This window comes from Nelumbo lutea, chromosome 5 (genome assembly GCF_056320005.1).
Source record: "Nelumbo lutea isolate HS-2025 chromosome 5, American lotus-T2T, whole genome shotgun sequence".
Taxonomy (NCBI): domain Eukaryota; kingdom Viridiplantae; phylum Streptophyta; class Magnoliopsida; order Proteales; family Nelumbonaceae; genus Nelumbo; species Nelumbo lutea.
In genome coordinates, this window is record NC_142688.1 from 36,488,229 (window position 1) to 36,516,024 (window position 27,796).

Here is a 27,796-nt window from a genome sequence, read left to right on the forward strand (position 1 = left end):
TTTGTAGCCACTGCCATCACTAGTCATTAGAGTCATGTAATGTGTTCGTCAAAATGTGGATGTGGGAGACAATACTTATCTACAAAGCACAAATGACGGAGATACATCCAAAAGTCAAAACAATGTGCTGCCACCATCCCATAAAAATTATGGGTCTGGATCTGGATCTGGAGGTGGAGGTGGTCATATACCTTGAAGCACTTGGTAACGTCCCATAAAATTATGGACTAACGAACCTTGTGTTTTCTCGTTTGAACCTTGAAGCAGTTGGTAACGTCACATAAATATAAATGCAAGGATCCAATATACAAAGAATTAATAAGAGGCATGGACTGGTATATATTAATGGTTGAGTGATACTACTTATTACATTTATTCTCCAACTCCTCGTACGTAGGTGCCACTCTTTAAACAATCGAGATGAGATGGGAAGCCATATTCAGGGATTTAATTTGATTATAATTAATATGGTTGTCACCTCATGAGGTAAAGCTCGAGCTAAATCTAACAAGTAGTCAACAGCTCCTCCAGGTGCAGGCATGAGCGGACGTAAACTTGGCGAACAAAGCATAATCGGGCATAATCCAATTACAATAGTACCAATAAATAAATAGGAATGTAAATGGATCAAATTCGAATGGAATAAGGTAATATTCAAATTTGAATATGATTAGAAAATTTTGATATTCGAATTTAATTTGATATTTAATAGAAATTAAAAATTAATATTTGAATTTGAATCCAATTAAGTATTCAAATATTTTATTTGATTCGAATTCAATTAATTAATTATTTTAGATAATTAATAAATATATAAAATAAATATTTTATTGATATAAAGTATATAAATATAGAAATTATTTATATAATTTAATTATTATATATATAAATTATATAAAATATTTTATATATTATATATATGAATTAAATAATCAACCGAATTTGAATATTTATCAAATCAAATAAGGTCATATCTGAATTCGAATTCAATTAACTATCTGATATGAATAGGATACCCGAATTCGATTTGATTATGTTAAATATCTGAATTTGATTTGATTATGTCAAATATCGAATTCAAAATCGAATTTTCGAATACCATTGACACCCCTACCAACAAACATACTTTTTGACTGGACAAGGATTGTAATTGGATCAATTATTTGTCAAACTCACTAGGCATGCACCGTTTCTGCCATAGTGGCCAACCTAGACAATTAATAGTTAATAATATGTTAGTTGTGTTTGTTTTCAAAAACAAAGCCAACCATATTGTTGAACACCCCAAAAGTTGTATCTCAAGATTTCAGATGCAATAAGTATCATATTAGTATAAACAATAACCAGACAAGGCACATTAGGATTGGAGATGTATCTTGTTAATCGTGTGTATCAGAGCGTTGGGATGATAGACCAACACCCTTCTATTAAAAATGAGGATGGAACAATCTGAACCTAGGTCATCTTACATGGAGCGCATGCCTAAATATTAAATCAACCCTTGAACCACTAAGCCAACTTGCTTCTTTTATTAAATTTATTATCTAAATGTAATTTAAATAAAAATACATATTTATGTTTAACAATTCCAACTAAAAATTAATAAGAATAATATTCAAAATCCATATTTTATAAACTATTGGAAAAAATAATCTATCAAATTCACATTAAAATCAAAAGATAATTTTAATCTCAATAAGTTTATACAAATAAAATATTAATAATAGAATACTTATTTTAGTACTTAAAATTAATAATATATATATATATATATATATATATTTAAATGATTAATTAATATTTTATTAAATTAAATAACAACATATATATTAACTATTTACAAAGATAAAAGTGTTTACAAAATATTTGAAAATATAATACTAAATATAATTTATAAAATCTACTAATCAACATTTACATCAAAAAGTGGTTTCTAATTTTAGAAAAATTATAGAAACAAAAGTAGTAATAATGAAATAATTATTTTAGTAATTCAAAATTACAAATTTACATATGATATATATCTTAGAAATTTTAACAGATTTGATTAATTTTAAATTGAGATTATGCATTTCTATAAGTTTTTAATTGATATTTTAATTTACATTTGGGAATTTAATATTTGTTTGACTTTTTTGTTGATGTAAAAAAGTAAAAATAGTAAAACAGAAAATAAATGATATAACAATTAAGATATAATATGCACCTATGTTATGTGTCTTGGACTCTTGATTGATGCACTATCAATAAAATTGTATATCTATGCATTATTTGTGTATAATTGATTTTAAATTTAATGCATTATTTATGGAATTCGTATTTGTATCCACATTTTTCATCTATATCCATATATTTCAAAAGAGTATTTGTATATATCTATATTTGTATTTGAATTGTCAAATACAATATCCAAGACTAATACTTTAATCCTTCATTGTACTCTCCTTTAAAACCTTTGTTCATGAAAAGCATACAATGAACTGGTTGTATCAAGATACGCAAATACAACCAGGCCCAAGGTTGGAAGTATAAATATCTATCTATATATATATATATAGCAAGACGGTTCACGTCAGAATGCCTCTCCTTGCTCCATTACCCCCACCCTGCATTCTCCTTGACTCTCTCTCCTCTTCCCTTCCTACCACTCCCATTAAACCATGTCACCATTGTTGGAAGGGTTTAGAAACCATGCTAGATGGTTGGGTGAAATTTCAAAAATTTTTCTAACCCTTATGGAAACCGATTTCCTGGTGAATTTGAAAATTGAAATTTCTAGATCGATCTTGCATTGAACCGCACCAGAATTGAAACCAAACAAAGAGGGAGATGTATGCCTGATACAGATTCCATCTATGTAGATCCCAATGTGAAAGTTTACACCCAAATCAGTCATAAAACCAACCTCCACTAAAAATGGCACAATGTGTAGGTAAACCAGTTCAACTATACTATTTTCATTAAAACTATGATCCAACTTATTTGAATCAAATGAGGTAAATGAGTTAGATTTTCTTCAGAGTTTTTGTTGCAAAAACAAAGAAGAAAACCGATCTTAATCAGTTCTTAAAAGTTAGGTCATGATAGGGTTTCTTGGAAGACAAAAAGAGAAGAAGAGAGAACAAAAGAGAGTGGAGTTCTAGTTTGGTTTGCCCTCTTCTTCTTTTATCTCCTTATAGAGCACTCTCCTAATCAAATTAGGAGATTATCCAGATCTACTTTGGATCTGGACTCTATTAAGAAATAAGGCTTATCCTCTTAAGAGGATGGGTGCTCCATACCCATTTCCAAACCAAGATTTGACCCAGAGCACATGACAACTTAACTTGTCATGTGACAGATTACTTAATCTTATTACTTATGGGCCTTAGGCCCATTACTTCAAAGGTTCATGACCTAAGATGTTACATGGCCAATTTAGGCATGATTTGCATGGCGTGGGACCCTACAATGACCTCACATAAGTCCATATGGGTTCGGCCTAGCCTCTATGAAAAGGCTTGGTCGGATTCACTACTAAACGTAGTAAACCCCTAATCACATCACTATGGGCTCAATATATGTCCAAGATTTATACCTAAATGATCATTGAATTCAACTATCTTATAAAGACCTAAGGATAATAGACTTAAGGTAAGATAAAACCCATAAGGTAATCAACCTTGTTCTCTTATACTTAACCTCTCGGCCCATAATGATTATAATATTGCCTGATAGGGAATGACCTCTCCCTGGCTGCAAGGTATAGTATCACTAGGAATGACAACGGGGCGGGGCAGGGGCAGGGAGCCTCTTCCCATTCCCATCCCTGCGAAAATCCCCACCCCCGTCCTCATCCCCGTCCCTGCTAATGGGGACAAGGTTATCCCCATCCCCATCCCCACGGGGATCCCCATTCCCCGTAATTCTTTATAATGCTAACCATTTTGTTTTTGTTTTTTATTTTGTTTAAAAAAATAAAAATAAAATAATTAACATTTACAATCGTATTAGAAAATATTCAAACATATTCAACCATATTTTTTAAAAAAATTAACATATAGATGTATGTTTACATATTTACATATATAACGTATGCATACATATATACATATATATATTAGTGGGGATCCCACGAAGCAGGGATTGGGGTCCCCACGGGGCGGGGAGTTTTCTCCCTGTCCCCGCCCCGTTTCCACTAGCAGGGATGAAAATTTTCCCATCTCCATCCCCGCGAGGGGAAAATCATCCCATCCTTGCCCCATTTGGGGCAGATCCCCATGGGGATCGGGGAAATGGGTAAATTTGCCATCCCTAAGTGTCACACTTTCTTCTTGGATGAATCTTAAGAATTAAAACATTTTGCAAATATTTTTCATAAAACATTAATATATATAAATATATCATAAATATATTTTGCAAAATCAGATTTCAAACACAGTTGAAATTCACTACTGGTAGTTTAAGTATATGTTTGGCATTGATACTGCATATACAATACCATTTTCTATTGCTGATGTGTGGGATGGAAGCATTGTTTTCTCAAAAAATAATATTTTTTTTTGGAAACGTTGCTGCCAGGTAGGGCGTTTCTTGGAGCAACAACAATATTTTCTTTTTGGTACCAATGCTCTAGGAAACGTTTTCAGTACTAGTACCTATTATCTAGTGCCACATCATGTCCTTGTCATTACCACCTCATGTCCTTGTTAGCAGCAATAAGTTGTATCTCCAGGAAACACCAAATTCGGTGTTGCTCCAAGCCACGCCTTCCCAATTTCCAAGGCATGGCTTAGAGCTCCATTTTTTATGAAAAAACGGTTCTAAACAAACAAGTGTTTCCTAGAGCACCATTTTTTTCCAACGTGGTATTGATGTGTCGCCATTTTCTAGAGCAACGACATCAATGCCAAAGAGACGTTAAGTTTTCATTAGAGAGAATGTGAACCCTATCATTCACTTAGTCCAACAAAGGGGCCGATCCTATAACTATGATCATCCACTCAGGTGAATTCTCAAACAACCCTAACATACCCAAGTTTTGACCCTTGATGGATCTCACTGATTGGCATATAAAAGATAACCCAATCCAATACCTAATGCAGTACCATAATCAAGTCCGAGGTTATGTGTAACTTTCTAGTTCTGATCATCAATCTCCAAGGTTCAGGGCATAAGTGGAAAATGGTTTGCATTCAAAGTTTCATCCAAATACACACTGTATGTGTTTCAGGTCTAACCCCAGCAACTGAGACAAGCTGACATGACTTATTTGGCAGCACATCAGTGTCAGCTTTGACATGATAAACTCCCCAAGTCTATCCAACGGCTGAGAACATTCTAAATTAACATGAGTCTCATAAGTGTCCAATTTAAGGGGTAAATACACGGAAACATGTCATTATTAAAATGAAACAATAATGTACTTTTATTCATTTACAGTAAATGTGTCTATACATCAATTTGATTGGAACTAAGGGCATACATTGTCTAACAACCATTCCCAACCCAACTACTTAAAAATATTCCTAAAATCTCTCTTCTAAGGTATCTCCTCTAAGTTATTAGTAATGTATCACGTTACCCCACTCCACAATCAATTTCTAAAATCTCTGCCCTTAATCTATATCCACTCTATCTCATTTAAAATATTCATATTATTTAATAAATAGTTAAATATGATTAATATTTAATTCAACCCTTATTCAATGAGTATTAAATAGTGATTACCAAAAATTAATAAATGCAGTTAGTAAATTATCAAAAAATAATAAATATTGTTATTAATTAACTCATCATGATTTTTTAAAGTATTTTGAGGAAATATTGTTATATTCATATTAATTAACAACATTTTGTAGAGATTGAAAACTCTGTAACTAATTCCTATAAAATTGAGAATTATATTTAACAATTACCAAAAAGTATAAAATTTTAGTTATTACTATTACTGTAGTTAATAACTGAATACAGATGGGGGATAAAATATTATAATGTTCAAAAATTAAATTATTAATTAATTTATATTGGAAAATAAAATATAAATTATTGTAATTTTGTTAGTAAAATCTCCATAATTACACAAATGTAATAAAATTTTCAAAAGTTTTCATAAAACTACATTTTCATAAAATAAAATTTTGAAAATTAAAAGATATTAATTTTTTAAATTTTATTCAAAATGTATTAAATAATTATTGAAAATTATTGGAATGTTTTAAAAATTTTAGGAAAATTTATTACTTTTAATATATTTTCAAAAACTATTGAAAAATTATGTAATTTTCGTTGTAAATTATTAAGATAAATTAGTATAATATTGGAAAAAGAAAATTATAGATTAGTTTATATTAGAAAATAAAAGATAAATTAGTGTAATTCTATAAGTAAAACATTTAAAAATAAAATAAATTATTTAATAACAATTTAAAAATAAATTTCAATAAATTTTCAAAATTACACAAATGTAATAAATTTTCCAAAATTTTAATAAAATTACATTTTTGGAAATTAAAGAAAATTTGTGTACTTTTAGAAATTTACCATGTTGTTGATATACATAGTATATCGTTTTGATAAATTTTGTCATCAAATTGAATATTGGGTTGACGTGGAGTGGCTGACTTGCCTTAAACCTACCTAACACTAGGGACGGGATAGGGAAAATTCTAGGATTCTTCATCCTTGATGAGGAGTGGGTGCCTTCCCCCGAACCCACCTAATTATTAGTAAAATTAATAAAAATGTTAGCTTCTATAATTATTTCTATTTATTTAAAGTCAACAAAAATTTACTTTTAAAAATAATGAAAATTATAACAAGTATTAAAATTACTACAAATGATTAATAAAATTAATAATTATTAATTTAAATATTTGTTCATATTAAATTAACAATAATTATTTTTTGTAAATCAACATTAAATGAAAAATACAATTATTAAAAATTTAAATATTAACAACAGCTTTCAATACTTTTAGTTAATTAACAAAAATTTATTATTATTAATTTATAATAAATAAAATTATTCAATCTTTCAGATTTTCACGTACACTGCATAGGTCCCTGCTAGTATCCTAATACAACCGTATATGAGTACTTTGAACCTCGCTCATCGTATTGTTTTATTTTATTTTCAGAATTTTAGAACAGGCCCCTTTTGATGTTAATTTATTACTTAACCATTAAAGTTAAAACAACACATTTACTTAAAATGCCTTAAAAAACTGTATCGGCCAATTGCCAATACAATACGATACAAGGTGTATGTATGGTGTTGAAGCTTTGAACCTTGACCAGTCCTATTCACTTCCTTTATCACATTGTATTTCTAAATTATTCGAAGGTAATATGAGAACACCACCAACAATCATCTTATTGATGTTGTTGCTATTATGTGGTGTATTTGAAAAAGGGAAATTGTCTAAAGCTCACCATGAGTTTCAACATTTCCCTTAAACTCACCACAACTTTTCAAAATGTCTAAAACTCACAATGTCAGTAAGTTTTTATTTCCAAAACTCACATTCCATTAGTGCACCGTTAATGCTTCTTAACAGAGGTGTCCAGGTCAGTATAAATAACAATTTTCATGGCCAAATTACCCTTGAATGGTGAGTTAGAGGAAAATTGGTCTTTTTCAATTTTCAATTTTCTTTTTTTTTTTGCATTTTTAGTGTTTTGTTATAATTTCCAATGTTTTTTATAATTTCTGTTTTTTTTACATTTTTCTATTTTCTACAATCTATAAATTTTCTTGTATTTTTTGTTATTTATTTGCAATTTTTGTGTTTTTCTAAAATTTTTGATGTTTTTTTTTACAATTTTTATTTTCTGATTTTGTTTTTAAATTTCTATAGTTTCTATAATTTGAAAACAATTTTTTATTTTGTTTGCAATTTCTATAATTTTTTATATTTTTTGTAATTTTTATGTTTTTATGTATTTTATATTTTAAAATATTTTTTTGAACTTTTTCTCATGTCTAAATATCAAAATGATAATATATTAACACCTATTAATTTATTTTGTATATATTTTATGTTTTTTGTGAAGGTTAAAATGGTAATATTTTAACACCCGTTAGTTTGTTTAACATAAAGTTAGTGATATGTTGAGTTTTAAACATTTTAAAAAATTGTGATGAATTTAAGAGGAATACTGAAAATTCTTGATGAATTTTAGACAATTTGCCTTTGAAAAACCCATAACAAATAGGTTTTTGAAAACTGCACCCTGTACCCTCATAGATATTTGATCCGTATCAAAGTCTACATCAACACTCTCGTCTAATTGGGTGGTAAATGTCCATATTCAGATATTCAGGCTGGTGCAAACTCAATGTCCACGTGATAGCTTGGGTCAGTTTGTAGCTGGACTTTCAAAGTCTTCCCAAACGAAGCCTATTAATTAAGAACTTTCCATCAACTTTGTGTTTTTCTCTTATTTTCTGTTAAATCAAAAACAGCCTAGGTTACATTTTCCTTCAAAAAAACTCTTTTTAAAGTAGACTAACACTACAAGAAAAACGGTCAAAATACAACCGCTGCCTTTGAGGACCGACCTGTTGGGTTTTAATCTCATAAGAGATTAAATCCAATGGGTTTGATTGGTCTATTACATGAGAAATTGCACCTGCACACTTGGTTGGAAAATCAGTTTTTCTCTTACAAAAAAAAAAAAAAAAAACCAGTTTTGAACTTATCCCACATTGGATAATTACAAGGTTTGTTTTCAATATTTCAATAGGAGCTGATTTGCACTCTTTAGAATTAGTAGAGGAGAGTATGGAGATTTGATACCGCGCAATGCACGCACACGCGTGTGTGCGTGTGTGTGTGTCGCAATGAGGCGTTTTAGAAGCGCACTTTGTTCGCACCCGCGTGGCTCGCGATGGGCGGCTCTGATTTTGGTGCGTTGATGACCATTGATCACCGTTGATGAGATCAACGGTCACAATTCGATCTGGTGTGATCAAGAGGCACAATTCAAAGTTAACAGTCACCAGTTAACAACTTTTTAAACAGTCACAGTGGTTGAAATTGTGACTGTTTAAGGTGCCTTCTCTAAACCAGCACCTACCTTTTCCTTATACCTCTTCACAAATTATTTAAGGAGAATGAATCAAACTCCAAAACACACAATTTCGAAATTAACTCTCTCTCTCTCTTAGTCCGGTCTGCTACAGTCTCACAGAAGGTTTCTCTGGAGACTCTTCAACTTTGCTGGTTGCAGATTCTCGCCCAAGGCTCTGTTGTATCCTGGGAACGAATTTGCCTGTAACCCAACCACAAACTCAGTAAAACTGAGTGGAGGCAAATAACGTTCTAAAGACAGTGTCTTCAGACGTGACTTAGAGCTTCTCTTCCAAAGTTACAGTGACCCCATCTTCCCCAACACGACCCGATGCGGTTCAATCATTCCTAAAGCGATGGTATATCAGAACCACAGGCTTAGAGTTAAGAACTCAAATTTCTTATCCACAAATTCTTCACACATTGAAAGATCTCTCTCATGGTCATTCATGGGTAGATGTTCCTAATGCACTGCGCCGTGTCATAGGAATGTGGGAAGATTCTGAGTAGAAGATATGGAGTGGAGATGCAAATGTCATAGAAGGAAACTGAATGTTCTAAGGTCAAGTTAGAAAATAGAGAGGCTTGATTGATCAACCTGCCTGGCCGGGTACAACATATTCACAAGGCTATTAAGAATTTGAGCTAAGTACAGGATGTATCCAATTACAGCCTTACAGGGAGAGATGAATGACTCTATTCATGGACAATATGTACCACCACTTAGTTATATGGACCACTTTTGCTTTCTTTGTTTACATGGTGGTGGAGTAGGTGGCAGTGGTGGTGGCTCTGGTGGGGGCGGAGGCGGTGGTGGCGGTGGAGGTGGAGGTGGTTCTGGCAATGGTTCAGGGTCTGGCTATGGGTCTGGGTCTGGTTCAGGCTATGGATCTGGAGGTGGAGGTGGCCATATACCTTGAAGCAATTGGAAACGTCCCAGAAGTATGGACTAATTAACAAATCTCGAATCAATCATCTCTTCTCTCTCTCTCTCCCTCTCTAGCTCTCTCTCTCTCCTCTCTGTGCTCTCGTTTAATGACTGTTGGGTGTATTTAGATGTTTGCTCTACTGTGCAACTTTGGAATAAATTCGTCAATCACCATGCCCAAGGCATAGATTGAACGATGACTTGGATGTGCAGTTCATCCATGCATGTGGTTGAGTCGTAAGTAATAAAATAAGCTATATTAAGTAATTTTTATGGTAAATAAATAAAACTCTCTCTCTCTCTCCAGTATCTCTGAAATTAACAATAAATGACGGAAGCAGAGGATTTCTTTGAGAATTAATTTTTGCATGGTGATTAATGGCAGAATGAATGGGTATATATCTTAGGAAACTCCTCTATGACAAAGAATGTTAATTAGCACAAAGTAGATTGAAAACTTGTAATGATTGATTTCTTTCCCTTCGCTAGAAAGGGTTGAGTTGTTCATGAATGATATAAATTTTAGCCATTGAGCATTAATTTGCCAAAAATCAAAAGATCATCAGCAAACCGATCACATAGATATGTAAGGATCCTAAAGTCAAAAAAGAACGACCAGCTATTGCACTTATGATTCGCCAAAACCCCTCATCCTACTGTCACTTTTTAAACAACTGAAATGAGATGAGAAATCATACAAGAATTTAATTTGATTATAATATGGTCGTCACCTGAGGTGAAGTCGTTCAAGCTAAATCCAAGCACAACTCTTCCAGGTTCAGGCCATGAGTGGGCATAGTCGGGGTAGGGCAAGTTGGTGATAAAACATATTGATCAGAGAAAAGAACTTACATTCATGGAATAGAAACAGTAGTACCAACAAACACATCTTTTAACTAGAAAAGGGTTGTAACTAGATCAATTATTTGAGAAACTAACTGGACAGCCTGAACTATTTCTCCACAGTGGCCAATGTGGACAATTCATCAAATAGCAGAATTTCGAATTGGTGGAAAATGCAACTTAGGTGGGCCAACTCAACTCTACTAGCTTTTGTTCAGGTTGGACTGGGTTTTTTTTCGGCTATGAACTGGGCTGCTTAGGCTTAAAACTTAAGCTTAATTCTATTTTAGGTTGGTCTTAGGTTGAGTAGTGAGGTCACAGGTGCCCAGCCAGACACCTATTTATAATGTAAGCAAGTAAAAGGAACATTTACAGTTTACATCTCTACTTGGTCCACATTCTTTATCATAAGCCATTTTTTTTAATTTTTGGAACCCCTGCCCCTTGTCCACTCTCCTTGCAGACACAACTCAATCTGAGTTGTTTTGGGATTTAGATCCGTCTGTGTTTGGACTTACCTTATGTTGGACTGGGTTTTAGGATAGGGTGCTCAAGATTCAAGAACTATATACATAGACCATTTGTTCAATGTTTTGTTTTATACATTCCCTTAATTCCAACTTAATCAAAATTCTCTATGAATATGATGATAACAGTAGTCCAAACTTTCAATTCTTTAATCTGAAAAATGCCCTTTTCTAAACTGAAACCTAGATATATGATGAATAGAGAGTGAAGAAATGAACGCAATCTCTCTCGTTTTTTTCTTCAGTCTCAAAACAAGTTGTATGACGATTCTTCGTTGTACTCATATTTGCCTTTGTTATTAACCTACAAAGCTACACAGTGTGTTCAAAACACCGATTACAAAAGGAACTAAGGAAGCATCTGGATTGGCAATCTGATCACTCCTTAGGTCCATGAGCATCGTATTCAGCCATCGGTCGGTGTGTATCACCGTCGAATGCCGGAGGTGCTGGCAGCCGTAGGTGGTCGGTTGGGTGTGAGGGCCGAGAGAAGGGAAGAGGGAAGGGTTAGAATGAAAATAGGGTTCTAATCCTACATTCGATTAATTGATTTGGGATGGGGATATTAAAGTAATTTTATTTTTTGTTTTTTTTTTATTTTATTTAAAACATTGAAAATAAAAAAGAGAATCCACGAACTGCTGCCCGTTGAACGGTTTAGCGGTCTGACCGCCCAGGTTAGCGGTTTTTTAACTTTTTTAATGTTTTTTAAAGATTTCTGGTTTTTAATGTAACAGACTCGGGGGCCTGACCAGTTATCGGTTTTTCTGGTCCAACTGTCTGGTCTAGTTCGGTTTTGAAAACCATGATATTTTCTTACCAAAAATTCTATTAAATACTTGGCTTATAGTGTAAATAAATTCTACACTATAAGCCAAGTGGTTAGCTGATTTTAATACTTGGCTTATAGTGCAAGTGGTTAGTGATGGGCGAGTTGACATTAGTGCCGAACCAAACAGATTGTTGGAAATGAAATTTCGATCGTTTCTGTCTAAACTTGATGGAGCACAATCCGGTCGGTCCTAGCTGTCAACGATCTTGCCTCTGACTAGAGCAAAAGGTGCTTGAAATCGGGAAGAAAGCGAGTAGTCTCCGGGGAGGAACCCAGTGAGAGTGCTCCAAAGCTCAAGTTAGTATTTTCTCAAAGGCAAGATAAAAAACCAGATGGCGCAAAGTTATCAAGTACCTTTATTCTTGGGGGGAAGAGGGCCTTTTATAACCACTTTGCGCACTCACTCCCAAGCTCTTGTCAGGTCGGGTATCATTACCTCTGCACTTCTGCCAGTTTGGGTGTCATCACCTCTGCTGGGGCAGACAACTGCCACTGCTCTCTTTGTCGGAGCTGTCTCTGTAACTGGAGGTGGCGGTGGCAGGTGGCCATTGAAGTGCGACTGTCAAGCGTCAGATCCTAAGTCAGTTAGGTGCGCCGCCTTAGGATACTGACTCCTTTGGTGTCAGGTATGGTTGTTCAGTTCGGCAGCTTGGAGATGAAGTGCTGGAGTGGTGTGCGAGGTGAAGTCTTGAGTTCAGATAGAAGTGTGGCCCGAACTGCCCTGGGGTGGGCCAGTTCGAGTTGTTGCCCTTTGCGCTCCTTGTAAGGCTCGGGATAAAAGGGAGAGTTCGGGCTCCTTTTGGGGAGCTCGGACCGCTGGTTCCTCCTCTCGGAGCTCGCACCTTGAGCGCACTGCCGTGCCGAGCTGTTGCTCATGCCAGGTCACCCTCGGTTGCTTCCACGTGTTGGGTGGCCAAGAGGTCGGGCTAAATCTTCCTCCGTCAATTGCCCCCCACTCCTCCCGCTAAGGGTCTTGCCCTGGCACGGGGAGTTCGTGAGGTGACGGGTGGATTTGACCCGTACTTCAAACCGGTTGACTGATGGCGCGAAGTGTGCGTGCATCAGGAGATTTCCGGATTCCTCGAGCGCCAAAAAATCAGAAAACGCGCCAAGCCGTCTTTAAATGCTAGGAGATGTGACGACGGGCGTTATTTCAAATTCAAAAATTGCGCCACTGTTGCCTTCGATGCTGGGAGACGTGACGACGGGCGTTATTTCAAATTTGAAAAATGCGCCACTGGTGCCTTCAATGTTGGGAGATGTGCACCGGCGCTGCTTCAGTTTCTAAAGATGTGCGGCCAGTCACGTCTCGGTCTTAGGAGGCGTGCGGTCAGCTTGATCGTGGGCTGTTGGGTTTGCCTCGATCAGAGTCATCGGTTTTCGGTCACTATGGATATAAATAGTGGGGGACCCCAGTCGCTTTCCATTGTCGTTCTCCTGCGTTCGCTTCTTGAGCTCGCATCCAAGTTTTAGCTCGCGTCAACCTTCCGTAGTCCGTTAGTTTTTTCTGGGTGAGTCACTACTTTCTTCCTGGTTTTCCTTTCCTCTTGATGTCTAGCTCGGACAGCTTAGACAACTTCTTGAGGGGGTCAGATGCAGGTTCCACGAATCGAGCTGCATCTCCCAACAACCTTAGTGAGCCCGAGGTAGAGCTCGAGGAAGAGTTCAAACCCGTAGGCTGAGTCGCCTCGGGTAGTTTAGCGTCCTCCTCCTATCGAGGTCGGACGTTAGACAAGTTCGGGTCCTCAACCATTACGCCTGAGGGGCTTTACTCCCTTATCACCCAGTTCAACCTATCTAGGGAGTATACTTACTTTATACCCTCGGGCGACTTCCCTTGGGAACACGGTCCTGACGAGATCGTGATATTCCGGGAGCAGCTCTTCGCAGGGCTGCGCCTACCTTTCCACCCTCTTATCATTGAGGTTATGAAACACTTCGGCGTCACCGTCGGTCAGCTCCACCTGAATTCTATTCGCAATTTGGTTGGGACTATCTCCCTCTTTTGCGAACACATTCTGCCTTTAGACCTGGAGATCTTCTCTTCTATTCTCATGCTTAAGAAGCAAGCGGGTCCCCTTCCCAGGCATAGGCAAGCGTACTACCTGTCTCCTCGCCCGGGGTTCAAGCTTTTACACGATCTTCCTAACAAGGTCCCAGCATGGAAACGGGACTACTTCGGGGTACGAAGTGCAATGGGGTGGTCGTTCCAAACCGGGTGGGGGTTGGCTGCTCCTGACCCCGATGTTACGCTAGATAAGGAGATGACGAAGGGCCTCTAGGACAGAGCCTGGCTCGGGCTAAAATGCCATCATTACCTGACGGAGGCCAAGCTCATCTAGGCCGACCTGAGTTCGGGTAGGTTCTTTGCTCAGAGGCTTGCCTTTTGTTTTGCTTTCCATTCTTTCATTTTCCTGATTTCGAGCTCTTTTTGCAGGTGTGATGGACGCAGAAAAGACTCACGGTGGGAACCTATTTCATGCCATGAAGAGGAAGAAGCAAGTTGCCAAATGGACTCGTGCTGAACTGCTCCGAGATGCGGAGTCCAAGGTACCGAGCTCTCCGCTAATGGCTCCGCCTAGGGAGCCCGAGATGGCCCCTCCAGTACAAGAAGCAGCAGAGGCCCCTTACACCGAGGCTGCTTATACCCGGGCTGGGCCTTCAAGCTTGGGAGGCCAAGACGAGTTCAGGAGTGTGCTGTCACCGAACCACGCTCTTCAAAAAAGTAGGGAGACCGTTTACCCTGAGGAGGTCGCGGCGTGGGCCGAGCTTCCTTTGAACCACGTAGTTGGGCGTGCTGCCTCTTATGCCATGGTGGTAAGTCAGCGACTTCTTGTCGGGCTCCTCGTTATTACCTTTCTCGCTATTACTCTTTTTAACTTTGTTGTTATTTTTCTTTTTGGTAGGTGAACTACTCCATTCATGCTTTAGCGGCCCAAGCGGAAAGGAGCTCGAGGCGGGCACGTGCTGCCGAAGTGGCTTCTCGCACTGCAAAGGCCAGGCTGGCGAGGTCTTAGAGAGATACCGAGGCCATGGGAGTGGTGGTGATGCACATGGCGGACCTGAGGCTAGACTTGCAGCATCAGGTCGAATACCTTCAGGAGGATATTAGGGAGAGGACTGAGATCTTTTCTCAGGGCATCGAGGATGCCAAGAAGAAGGTTGTCGATGACTATATCGCCTCGCCACGCTTTGACGACCTGATAGTGGGCTTGTATAGAAGGGGTTTTAAACTGAGCCGGTGGATGATCAGGAACACGTACCCCGAGCTCGACATCAGCACCATAACTACTTTGCGCATTACTCAGGAGATGGCCAACGCGGCTAATGGTGAACCGGATTCTAAGGATGAGGCAGGGCCTTCGGGTATCGTTGAAGTGCCTTTCGAGGGCGAGCAAGATGTACCTCCGAGCTTGTGAGCTCGCTTCTGTTTTTTTTTTTTGAAATGCACAGAGTATTCTGCAATAAAATGTCTTTTTGGTTAAGTGTTGTCTTCTCCTTCTTTGCCGAACTGATTATATTGTCGGACTGTTGGAATTAGGGCCTAAGGCGAATTAGCATAATAAGGCTATATGCCCAAACTGACTATATTGTTTTGTTGAGAACCATACTCGTGCGGCCACTTTCGGCATCAACACTGGCCCCCGATGATGAGATACCGAGGTCCTTATTAGCTCGCTGTTAGCGCTTTGCCTTGTCAGCTTGGTGCTAGCATTTTGCCTTTGCTTGCCCACGTCGAGGTCCTTGGTAGCAACTTAGTCCACCTCGCTCGGTGGTTTGTATGTAGTATCATCTCAAGTTAACGACATTCCATGCTCGGGGTACTTGTTTTCCCTCTAAGGTTTTGACCTCGTATGCTCCCCCGAGCGCTCTCTTTACTCGGTAGGGCCCTTCCCAATTCGGTCCAAGTTTGCTCACGCTGGGCTCGGGTGCCATGATCTTACGGAGAACCAGGTCGCTGATGCAGAAGTTCTGCTTTTTTACTCTGGCATTGTAGTACCGAGCTACTCTTTGCTAGTATGCTGCGGTCTGGATGTACGCGAGGTCTGTTACCTCATCGAGTAGATCGAGGTTGGTACGTAGCTCGTCTCCATTTGTCTGATCGTCGTATGCTTCTTGTCGCAATGTAGGTACTTCGGTCTCCGCCGGGATTACCGGTTCAGTGCCGTAGGTGAGGTTAAAGGGGGTCTCTCCCATGGCGGTTTTTTTGTAGTTCGATGAGCCCATAGAATGCTTGGTAGCTCATCCGCCCACAACCCTTTAGCTCAGTCTAGTCGCACTTTCAGCTCGTGGAGGATAGCTCTGTTCATAACTTCTGCTTGTCTGTTTGCCTGCGGGTGCACGACCGATGTGAAGTTCTGTCGAATCCCATATCTTGGCACCATTCCTGAAATTTGATGTCCTCGAACTGCTTGCCATTGTCGGAGATCAGTAACCGAGGTAATCCGAAGCGACATACTATGTTCTTCCAAAAGAAGTTTTATACGTTTTGAGCTGTGACTGTTGCGAGAGGTTCAACTTCTACCCACTTTGTGAAGTAATCTACCTCCACCACTAGAAACTTCCTCCCACCTTTTGCTGGCGGGAATGGCCCCAAGAGGTCGATGCCCCATTGCGCAAAGGGCTATGGACTAGTGAGATACTTGAGGTCGGTGGCAGGCTGATCGTGGATATTGGCATGCTTCTAACACTTGTTGCATTTTCTGACGAGCTCGATGGCCTCTGCTTTCATCGTTGGCCAGTAGTACCCTTGTCGAAGTGCCTTCTAGGTGAGGGCCCTGCTCCCCAAAGTGTTCGCCTCACAAACCTTCATGAGTGTCATGGAGTACGAGCTCGGCTTCGGTAGGTCGCAAGCAACGCAGGTAGAGGAGCGTGTAGGATTGTCGGTACAACCGTTCGTCTATTATGACATATTTGGCTGCCTGGCGCTGCACCCTTCTGGATGCATTGCGATCTGCAGGGAGGGTCCCGTCAAGCAAGAAGCTCGTGAGTGGGTCGATCCAGCTCATCTCTGCTTCAAGGACGGGAGCGACCTCCTCTGCCCCCCCGAGAATGCTAGGCCGAGGTATGTCCTCTATGGACACGGTTCTCATGGTGTTGTGACTGGTGCTGGCTAACCAGGACAAGGCGTCGGCCTCAGTGTTCTCTGACCTCGGGATTTGCTTAATGAAGTGTGACTGGAAGTTGAGCAGAGCCTCCTTTACCTTTGCCAAGTAGGCGATCATAGTTAGCTCGCATGCTTCGTATTCGCCCGTAACCTGGTTGACCACAAGCCGGGAATCGTTGCAGATAACTATGTGTTTCGCTCTTATCTCTTGCGCTAGGGCCAGCCCGACTATCAATGCCTCATACTCCGCCTCGTTGTTGGATGCCGCAAACTCAAAGCGTAGTGCGTATTCCAATTTCGTGCCACCTTGGCCACGCAGGACTATTCCAGCCCCGCTGCCCTGTTGATTCGAGGAGCCATCTACGTGAAGGATCCAGTGCTCCTCATCCCAGTTCGCGTTTGGCCTAACTAGGAGAGATGCCATCCTGGCTGCTACCTCACGGGGTTCGGACTCTATTGGCCTGGGAGCTCTGGGCTCACTCGAACTGGGGATCTCGGGCTCAACCGACCTGGGGACTTCGGAGCTGAACGTGCACTTGGTAATGAAATCTGCCAAGGCTTGGGCCTTAATAGCAGTTCATGGCTTATACTAGAGGTCGTACTTACTGAGCTTGATGGCCCACTTCGTCAGCCGACCAGAAACCTCGGGCTTGAGTAAGACTTTCCTCAGATGTTTGTCAGTCAAGACGATGATAGTGTGAGCCTGGAAATATGGGCGGAGTTTCTGAGCTGCAATTATTAGTGCGTATGCCAACTTTTCTATCTGCGGGTATCTTGTCTCTACTCCCTGCAAAATTTTACTAACATAATAGATGGGTCGTTGGACCCGATCTACTTCTTTTATTAGTACCGAGCTAACCACCTCGTTGCTTGCCGAGAGGTACAGTTCTAGGACATCGCTCTCCTTGGGCCTGGTTAAGACCGGCACACTGGCGAGGTATTTCTTGAGCTCGCCGAACACGAGCTAGCAATCTGGGGTCCATTCGAACCCTTTGCCTTTAATTGCCTTGAAGAAAGGCAAACGGTCTACTGACTTGGACATAAAGCGGCCCAGGGCGGCTATGCGGCCATTTAGCCTCTGAACCTCTTTTACTTTTCAGGGTGGTCTCGTGTCTAGGATGGCCTTTATTTTGTTTGGGTTGGCCTCAATACAATGCCGGTTGACGATGTACCCTAGGAACTTACCCGAGGTGACACCGAAGACATACTTGTTTGGGTTCAGTTTCATGCTAAATTGACGCAGAATTTGGAAGATAGAGTGCAAGTCTTGTATTAATTCATGCGAAAACTGTGTCTTGACGACCATGTCATCTACATAACATTCTATCTTCATGCCAATTAAGGGCTGAAACAGCTTATTCATGAGTCTTTGGAAGGTCGCCCCAGCATTTTTCAGTTTGAAGGGTCTAACTGTGTAGCAGTACAGGCCGAACTCAGTTATGAAGGTGGTTTTTTCCTCGTCGAACTGGTCCATCCTGATTTGGTTGTAGCCCGAGTAGGCGTCCGAGAAGCTTAGCAACTCATGTCCCGAGGTCGCGTCCACTAGGCGGTCAATTCTGGGGAGGGGGAAGCAATATTTCGGGCAAGCTCGGTTCAGGTCGGTGTAGTCGACGCACATGCACCACTTGCCATTTGCCTTTTTTACCAGAACTGGGTTGGCTACCCAGCTCGGGTAATGAACTTCCCTTATGAAGTCTGCTGCGAGGAGCTTCTCGACCTCCTCATCGACCGCCCTCCAGCGTTATGGGGCTAAGTTGCATTTCTTCTGTCTAATGGGTCTGACTACAGGTTCAGTATTAAGTTTGTGAGTTATAAGGTTGGGGTCAATACCGGGCATATCGGCCGCAGACCATGCAAAAATTTCTAAATTTTGAAGTAAGAAACTTACTAGTTCGGATCGTAGAGGTTCCTGGATGGAAGCACCAATCTATAGCGTCTGAGTTGGGTCCGCAACTGAAGTTGGGATTGCGACCGTTTCTTCTATGGGCATAGCTCGTTCTTCGCCTTGCTCCGTAGGTCACTCCAGTTCGAGGTCGTCGACTACCTTGGTTTTTCCCTTCAGGGCGGCAACATAGCACTTGCAGGACTCGAGCTGGTCGCCCCGCACTACTCCCACACCGAAGTCTGTAGGAAACTTCATTGCCAAGTAGTAGGTGGAGACCACTACCCGTAGGACATGAGTGATTGGCCACCCTATTATGGCATTGTATGGGGAGGGGGTCGCGACCACCAGGAAATCGTGATTGAGTCTGACCGCACATGGCCATGTGCCGACTTCCATAGGTACTGTTATTTTCCCGAGGGGCCTGACTTCCTCTCCGCTGAAGCCCACCAGAGGAGTGTTTGCGGCCTTCAACTCGCTTCTCTGCAACTAAAGCTGGTCAAACGCCGACTTGAAGAGAATGTCCGTCGAGCTACCTGAATCAACAAGCACGCGCCTGACTTCAAAGTCGCTGATCCTTAGTTTTATGACAAGTGCATCATCGTGGGGGTAGTGGACCCCTCGCACATCGTCCTCCGTGAAGAAAATCGGTTCCTCCGTCTTCGGCCTCTTCGGAGGGTTCTGCTCTTCTCAGGCAGCTTCGTGAACTGAGGCCGCTGCCGAAGTACAACTCGCTACTACCGAACCTCCCACTATCACGTGGATGGTTCCCCGAACTGGCCTCTCTTCCGGAGGCTGTCTCTACGATTGTTCGGCCAGCCTGCTACTGGACTCGGGAGCATCCTTACCGTGCTCCCCTTGCCGACCTCTCTTATTATTATTATTATTATTATTATTATTATTATGTGTACAAATTTCTTAAGTACCCGCGACGGATGAGTCTCTCTATCTCGTCCTAGAGATTATTACAATGGTCTCCATGGAAACTGTAGTACAAGTTTTTGTTCCTCTCGTTTGGGTTCCTTTTTAGGCGAGGTGGCCACTTTACGTACAGGGGGTCTTTGATCGTCATCAAGATCTTAGCCCGCTTCGTGTTCAAAGGCGTGTAGTCTGTCCAACCTGCCATGGGAGCTCGGAACGACTGGCTTGGTTTCGGCGCTCGAGCTGGATCCTTCCTGCTGTCTCCTTGATTGGGGAGTTCTTCTCTCTTTTTTTTTTCAAACCCACCCCCAGTCCTTTGGTTGATCTCCTCCTCCATTCACATGAACTTGTCCACAAGCTTAAACAACTTAGCAATGGTCGCGGGCTGGTTGGCCACTATGTGCCACTTGAACTCCTTGTGTGTCACCTCCATCTTGGCCGCCGTGAGCTGAAATGCGAGGTCCAAGCATGGGATCTGTAGGCATGCATCGTTAAACCGCTTGATGTAGCTGCGGATGGGCTCCCCTTCCTTTTGGACCGTGCTGAGGAGGCTCTCCTCGGTTCGGGGGCACCACTTGCTGGTGACGAAGTGCACGATGAAGACCTGCATGAACTGAGCCCAACTCCTTATTGACCCGGGGGCCAACGAGCCACTCCTCTAAAGGTGGTAGTGAAGGCTATGCACATATAGGACTTGCTGGCCCTAGCCAGGTGCATCTAGGACTAGAAGGCATCGACATGGTCGCTGGGGTCAAAGGACCCATCATACTTGTCGAGTGGGGGGAGTTTGAAGTCTCTGGGCATAGGAACTACAAGGAGTTATGATGAGAGGGGGGAAGGGACTGAGAGGATTGGGGCAGCCTTTACCTCTTCCGAGCTCGCTTCTTCTTCACCTCGGAGCTCGGGCAGGACGCGGGTTGTAGTTCGGCGGCTTCGCCGACAGTGCCTCTGCTGCTTGGCAGGCCCGGCATTAGCACTGCTTGCCTCGGTGCTCCCGAGCTCGATGGGCCTAGACTGCTGGAGGTAGTCTGCGGCTAAGGCGCTGAACCGGTTTTCGGTGTGCAGGGGCCCGTCTTGAGACCGCCGAGGTGATGCTAACTTGATGGATCGGGTTCCTGGTCTGCCAGCGTGTGGCGAGGTGGGGCAGCCGCTCTCTCTCTCCTGCTGGGGGATGAAGCCTGGTTTCTAGAGGGGCTCCGAGCCTGGGAGGCCCGAGCTTGGGAAGCCTCCTGGTTGGGGCACCCGCCTTGAGGGGAGAGCTTGGCTCGCCTAATGGCGGGGTGCCGAGGTGGGAGCTGCGGTTGACTTTGAGGCAGTTGGGGGAACTACTGTTGGTAGTGGTATTGGGATACATGGTGCAGCATCTGCTGCTGGTAGATTTGATGTTGTTGAAGCTGCTTGCATTTTGGCTTGGATGGCCCGCAAGCCATGCACCATGTCATCAAGCTAGTTCTGGCTAGTTGTCAGGGGAACAATGGTTGGTTCAGCAAAGGTGGTTCAAATAGAGGGAGGAAGGGGCACGTTCATGGCGGGAAGATTCACGGGCGCCACTATTCATGGTGCTTTCAGGCTGGGGATCCCATCCACCGAAAGGGGGATGGTGAACTGTCCGATGCACACCACGGGGACTTGAAGTTGTTCCCCGGTGGCATTCATCTTCGTGCTACGTCCGACATTGCTGGAAGAAGCCATGGGTGTTGGGGTTTCTTGGAAAAAAGGTGTTATAAAAGTTTTAGAGAGAGGCTTTTAGAAGCGTTTTCCATAGACGACGCGAATTGATGGAGCACAATCCAGTCGGTCCTACCTATCAACGATCTTGCCTCTGATTGGAGCAAAAGGTGTCTGAAACGGGGAAGAAAGCGAGTAGTCTCCGGGGAGGAACCCGGTAAGAGTGCTCCGAAGCTCAAGTTAGTATTTTCTCAAAGGCAAGATAAAACCAGATGTCACAAAGTTATCACGTACCTTTATTCTTGGGGGGAAGAGGGCCTTTAATAACTACTTCGCGCACTCACTCCCAAGCTCCTGTCAGGTCGGGTATCATTACCTCTGCACTTCTGCTAGTTAGGGTGTCATCACCTCTGCTGGGGCAGACAACCGCCATTGCTCTCTTTGTCGGAGCCGTCTCTGTAACTAGAGGTGGCAGTGGTAGGTGCCCGTTGAAGTGCAATTGTCAAGCGTTAGATCCTAAGTCAGTCAGGTGCGCCGCCTTAGGATACGGACTCCTTTGGTGTCAGGTACAATTGTTCAGTTCGGCGGCCTGGAGACGAAGTGTTGGAGTGGTGTGCGAGGTGAAATCTTGAGTTTGGATAGAAGTGTGGCCCGAACTGCCCTGGGGTGGGCCAGTTCGGGTTGTAGCCCTTTGTGCTCCTTGTAAGGCTCAGGATCAAAGGGAGAGTTCAGGCTCCTTTTGGGGAGCTCGGACCGCTGGTTCCTCCTCTCAGAGCTCGCGCCTTAAGTGCACTGTCGTGCTGAGCTGTTGCTCCTGCCAGGTCACCCTCAGTTGCTTCCACGAAAACGGGGTTCTAACCCTACATTCAATTACTTGAATTGGGTGGGGATATTAAAGTAATTTTATTTTTTATTTTTTTATTTTATTTAAAACATTGAAAATAAAAAAGAGAACCCACGATCTACTGCCCGTTGAACGGTTTAACGGTCTGACCACCTGGGTTAGCGGTTTTTTAGCTTTTTCAATGTTTTTTAAAGATTTCTGTTTTTAATGTAACCATACCCGGGGGCCTGACCGGTTACCAGTTTTTCTGGTTTTGAAAACCATGATATTTTCTTACCAAAAATTCTATTAAATTGAAATGCGTATGTGGTTTGATAGAAGAATGGTGGAGCAGGTTGTAAATAAATTCTTACGAGATTGGATTATTAGCTGATTTTAATAATTGGCTTTTAGTGCAAGTGGTTAGTGATGAGCGAGTTGACATTAGTGCCGAACCAAACAGACTGTTGGAAATGAAATTTCGATCGTTTCTGTCTAAACCAAATAGAACTATGGGAATAGACTATTCCCATTCAAGCTATAAAACAAATGGACCCTAATTGTGTTTTCTTACATTGGTCGGTCCTGTAACGGTATAGCATGTCATCTTCTTGCATAGAAAGGTTTCAATGAGCGTGGCAAGTTTATTTTTGGGTGCCCTGTTTGGCTTGATGATTAATTTGCTCCAGTCTGACTTGAAGCTCTAATTCGATTCCTATTTTTCGAGTGTTTTCTGTTGTGGTTTGTTGTGTCCTTTGAGTTGCTTTTTTTTCTCGTTTTTGGCCTTTTAATTGGAAAGTTGCAACGTAAAATGTATTGAATGGTTGAAAATGTCCCATGATTACCACTTAAATCTTGGTTGATCGAGTTTAAAAATTCAACATTTTCTTCTTTGAGAAACGAAAATTCAAAGGACAAAAGCAGTTATGGAAATCAGGGACATCCCAAGAATAAGGAACTAAAAGATCCTCTTACGTCGCCGCTATAGCTATTTTGTACCGCACCGGACAGTGATTTTGTTTGGAGGAACAAAGGCTTTTCAATTTCTTTCTCCCTATAAATATATCTGTATGTACCTCCTTAATTGCCCCATAAACACCGTCTATCACTCCACCCTTCTAAAATCCAACTCCAGAAAGAAAGAAGGTCGAGTACTGCTGGTCAGGTGATTCGTTGCAAAGGTACTTCAATAGCTCTTTCATTCCTACCTGTTTTGATTCTGACCTTCACCTCTCTTCTGGATTCGCTGTTTATCAATCTTGGGATCGGTTGTTTAGTTTTATTTAGAGAAAAGTATGGAAATACACGATGTAGAATTCTGAATTCCAGCCCCCCATACAGTTAGCCCTGTCCCCCTATAAACCACATCCTCCCGTGAATTTGGCATCAATTCACAGTCAGGATGCATTTCCCTGTACTTTGAGCCTAGTAAATTTTGAGCTGGGCTGATTTGTACTTTTCCCTTTTATTTATTGCTTATTTGGTTTATAATTTCTACTCGTTTTAACCCATCTGCTTGTCTAGTTTTCTGTTAGTAATATAAATAGTTATTCTAGTTTATTTGTTTCTTGGGTCATTTGGGAGTTGGTTTCTCAGTTGATTTCGATTTTTCTTGGGGTTTGTTCTTCAAAACAAAACAAAAATTAAGACCACAACCAGAATCAAAACTCTTGAATCAGAACTGAAATGTCTATTACCATAGTCTGTTTGGTTCAAATATCAATCGGAATAGTAATCTGGACAGGAGAGAGGGAGGGAATGACCGGAGGGAATATCATTCCCTCAAATGGCAGAATGTCATTCCATAAGAATGGGAATGGGATTTTGATTATAGTTGGAATAGGAATGTCTCCATTCCGATTCCAAATACCCAGTACTCTGCAAACCGAACAGACTCCTAGCTCCAATGGCAGGAATCAGGTGGTTCTACTTGTAGATTCACTTGTTTTTTCTTTTTGTCAATGCAGCTGCTATAGCATGGGAAGCTGGGAAGCCATTATCGATCGAAGAGGTGGAGGTGGCGCCTCCACAGGCAAATGAGGTTCGTGTGAAGATCCTCTTCACCTCCCTCTGCCACACCGACGTCTACTTCTGGGAAGCCAAGGTAAATACACTACTTTCATATACTATTCAATTGCTTATTGCATTTTCAAATCAACAATTTGATCGGAATAAACAATGTAGCTGGGTACAAGCTAAAACAAAGGTATCTGTTTGAATTGGATTTATGGTGGTGATGTTTCTACAGTTTCTGATCAAACTAAAATGGTTTTTTCAAAATTTCAGGGACAAAATCCCTTGTTTCCTCGAATCTATGGTCATGAGGCAGCAGGGTATGCAAATCCCAATCTCATGAAATAATTGTTTGCTAACGCTAATCCTTAATGATTGATCAGTAAATGTAACGAATTATTTGATGGATATCTAGGATTGTTGAGAGTGTTGGAGAGGGCGTAGCAGATCTTGCCCGAGGAGATAAAGTCCTTCCAGTGTTCACTGGAGAATGCAAGGAATGTGCCCACTGCAAATCAGCGGAGAGCAACATGTGCAGCCTCCTCAGGATCAACACCGATAGAGGTGTGATGCTTAGCGATGGCCAATCCAGGTTTACTGCAAAAGGCCAGCCTATTTACCATTTTTTGGGCACCTCCACCTTCAGTGAATACAGTGTCATGCATGTTGGCTCTGTCGCCAAGATCAACCCTTCAGCCCCCTTAGACAAAGTTTGTGTCCTCAGTTGTGGCATCTCCACAGGTGCATAAATATTAACCCAATCCCAACTTAATTATATTCAAATTGCAGTTTAATTATGTTCTCCATTGATCAATAAACTTTGATTTTTCTCTTCAAGGTCTTGGTGCTACCTTGAATGTTGCAAAACCTCCCAAGGGCTCATCAGTGGCCGTCTTTGGTTTGGGAGCCGTAGGACTTGCTGTGAGTTTCAATTTCTTGTCATATACATCAATGTTGTTCTTGTCAGTTCATTCCAATTCACCTACTGACAGATTTGTTTGTGCTGGCACCATGGGAATAGGCTGCAGAAGGGGCCAGAATTTCTGGGGCTTCTAGAATTATTGGTGTCGATGTGAACACCAAGAGGTTTGAGGAAGGTAAATGATTCAGCCCTACCAGCACTTAATCATCTTTGTATCATAAAATTGAAGGTGAAAAAGCAAATGAGTTTTCCTTTATTTCTTCTGAACAGCTAAGAAGTTTGGCTGTACTGAGTTTGTTAATCCAAAAGACCACAATAAACCAGTTCAAGAGGTTTGATACTGGAACCCTTGTTATCAAATTCTGGCATTTCAATGATGCTAAACCTTCTTGTATTATCTCATAGATTGAACCAATTTTCTTGCACCCATCTTGTTTAGGTGATTGCTGAAATGACTGATGGAGGAGTTGACAGGAGTGTTGAATGTACTGGAAACATTGATGCCATGATCTCTGCTTTTGAATGTGTTCATGATGTAAGTTGTCATCATCTAAATGCTTTCCCTGAATTGTTCCTCCTCTCCGAATTAAAGTGTCTCAACACACCGTTCCACTGAATCTCAATGAAAAACATAAAATATTCTTTCAGGGTTGGGGTGTTGCTGTTCTTGTGGGTGTACCTACCAAAGATGCTGTTTTCAAGACGCACCCTGTGAATCTATTGAATGAGAGAACTCTCAAGGGCACCTTCTTTGGAAACTACAAACCACGCAGTGATCTTCCTTCCGTTGTAGAAAAATACATGAATAAGGTAAATTTGCAGATTTCATTAACAATTACCTTCCTGATGATCCCATGCTAGAAAAATGAAAAATCTTGTATTGATGATTCATACATGTAGATGCTATTCAGAGTAAGAAGTTGATAAACTTCAAATCTTGTGATCATTGAGCAGGAACTTGAGGTGGAAAAGTTTATTACCCATGAAGTGTCATTCTCAGATATCAACAAAGCTTTTGATTATATGCTAAAGGGTGAAGGCCTCCGGTGCATCATCCGCATGGAAGGTTAAAATAATGGAGTTGAGTTATTCATCACAATCTACATATACTGGTTTCAAGTCCAAAAGAAGATGACAATAACATAACTTCATTTTGTTTTTATTGTCCTATGTTGAATTCAAGTCCACAAAATCTAGGCACATTTTGTGCATAGAGAGTGATGGCACGGCTTGTATTCTTTTTCTCCCTTGAGCTTTATATTAAGAGTAAAATATTAATGTTACTTTTGGTTGTCTGAAATTAAATTTTGGTCCCATTTATGTCTTGCCATGAAAATGATGAAAATGGTAAAATAAAAAAATTATTGTTTCCTTCAATCAAGCGCAGTCCTATATCTATATTCTTCAGGTTTTGGGTGGCCATGTACCAAACAATGAAACGACAGCTATATTGATTAGGGCTGTTCATTAGAAGACCCAAATCGATTAACCCGGATTGATCTAATCCGAATCGGCTGGGTTTTCTTTAGTATCGGTCGGTTTCAGGTTGTAAAAAATTATAAACCGATGGTTTGGGTAGGTTTTCGGTTTCACATATAAAAACCGTAATCGATCCGAACCGAACCAACTTAGTAGTTAGTAGTTAGCTCTTAATTAGTATTTACAACCTTCTTAGTTCTTACTTAACTAAGTTATCTCTATCCTAGTTACAACATAACTTAATTTCTAGTCTTCTAGTTAGGAATGGCATTAATGGCAAGTATTGTAAGACAACTAGAAAATGAATTAAAGTTTAAAGAAAAGAATCAAAGGATCCTAGTTTTTATGATCTTCTACACCAAATAGACAGCCAATTACAACTAGAATTAGGTGTCCTTTTTTACTTAGATTAGAAGGTTTCATTAAATATACAAATTTCAGTTTTCTTTCTCTAATACAATTTGACTTTTTATTTTCTTGATAACTTCTATTCTAACTTGGTCCGCCCACTACCAATTTCAGTCTTCTTTCTCTAATAGAATTAGGTGTCCTTTTTAACATCAAATTTCAGTATTCTTTCTCCAATCTACCAATTTATTACCATGGTTGAACTTAGAGCCGAAACCGACCCAAACCAACCCAACCCGACTCAAACCGACTAGGTTGGTTTTGCTTAACACAGGGTCGGTTTTGGTTTCAATTTCAGGTAACCCGACCAGGTCGGATCAGTTGAAAAAATCTCAGTAAACCAACCCAACCCGACCCATGAACAACCCTAAAATTGATCAAACCCAACTT

General features: G+C 40.8%; 1 protein-coding gene across 1 annotated transcript; it reads left to right on the forward strand.

Moving 5' to 3' along the window:
• The first annotated feature begins 23,156 nt into the window (after positions 1-23,156).
• LOC148851729 (alcohol dehydrogenase 1-like) lies at positions 23,157-26,824 on the forward strand. Its single transcript, XM_088944426.1, has 10 exons — positions 23,157-23,765; positions 24,552-24,688; positions 24,871-24,917; positions 25,013-25,338; positions 25,436-25,518; positions 25,619-25,694; positions 25,790-25,851; positions 25,959-26,054; positions 26,168-26,329; positions 26,474-26,824. Exons 4-10 carry the CDS (start codon positions 25,128-25,130, stop codon positions 26,588-26,590), a joined length of 807 nt encoding a protein of 268 aa, XP_088800552.1. The 5' UTR covers positions 23,157-23,765; positions 24,552-24,688; positions 24,871-24,917; positions 25,013-25,127; the 3' UTR covers positions 26,591-26,824.
• The last annotated feature ends 972 nt before the right edge of the window (positions 26,825-27,796 follow it).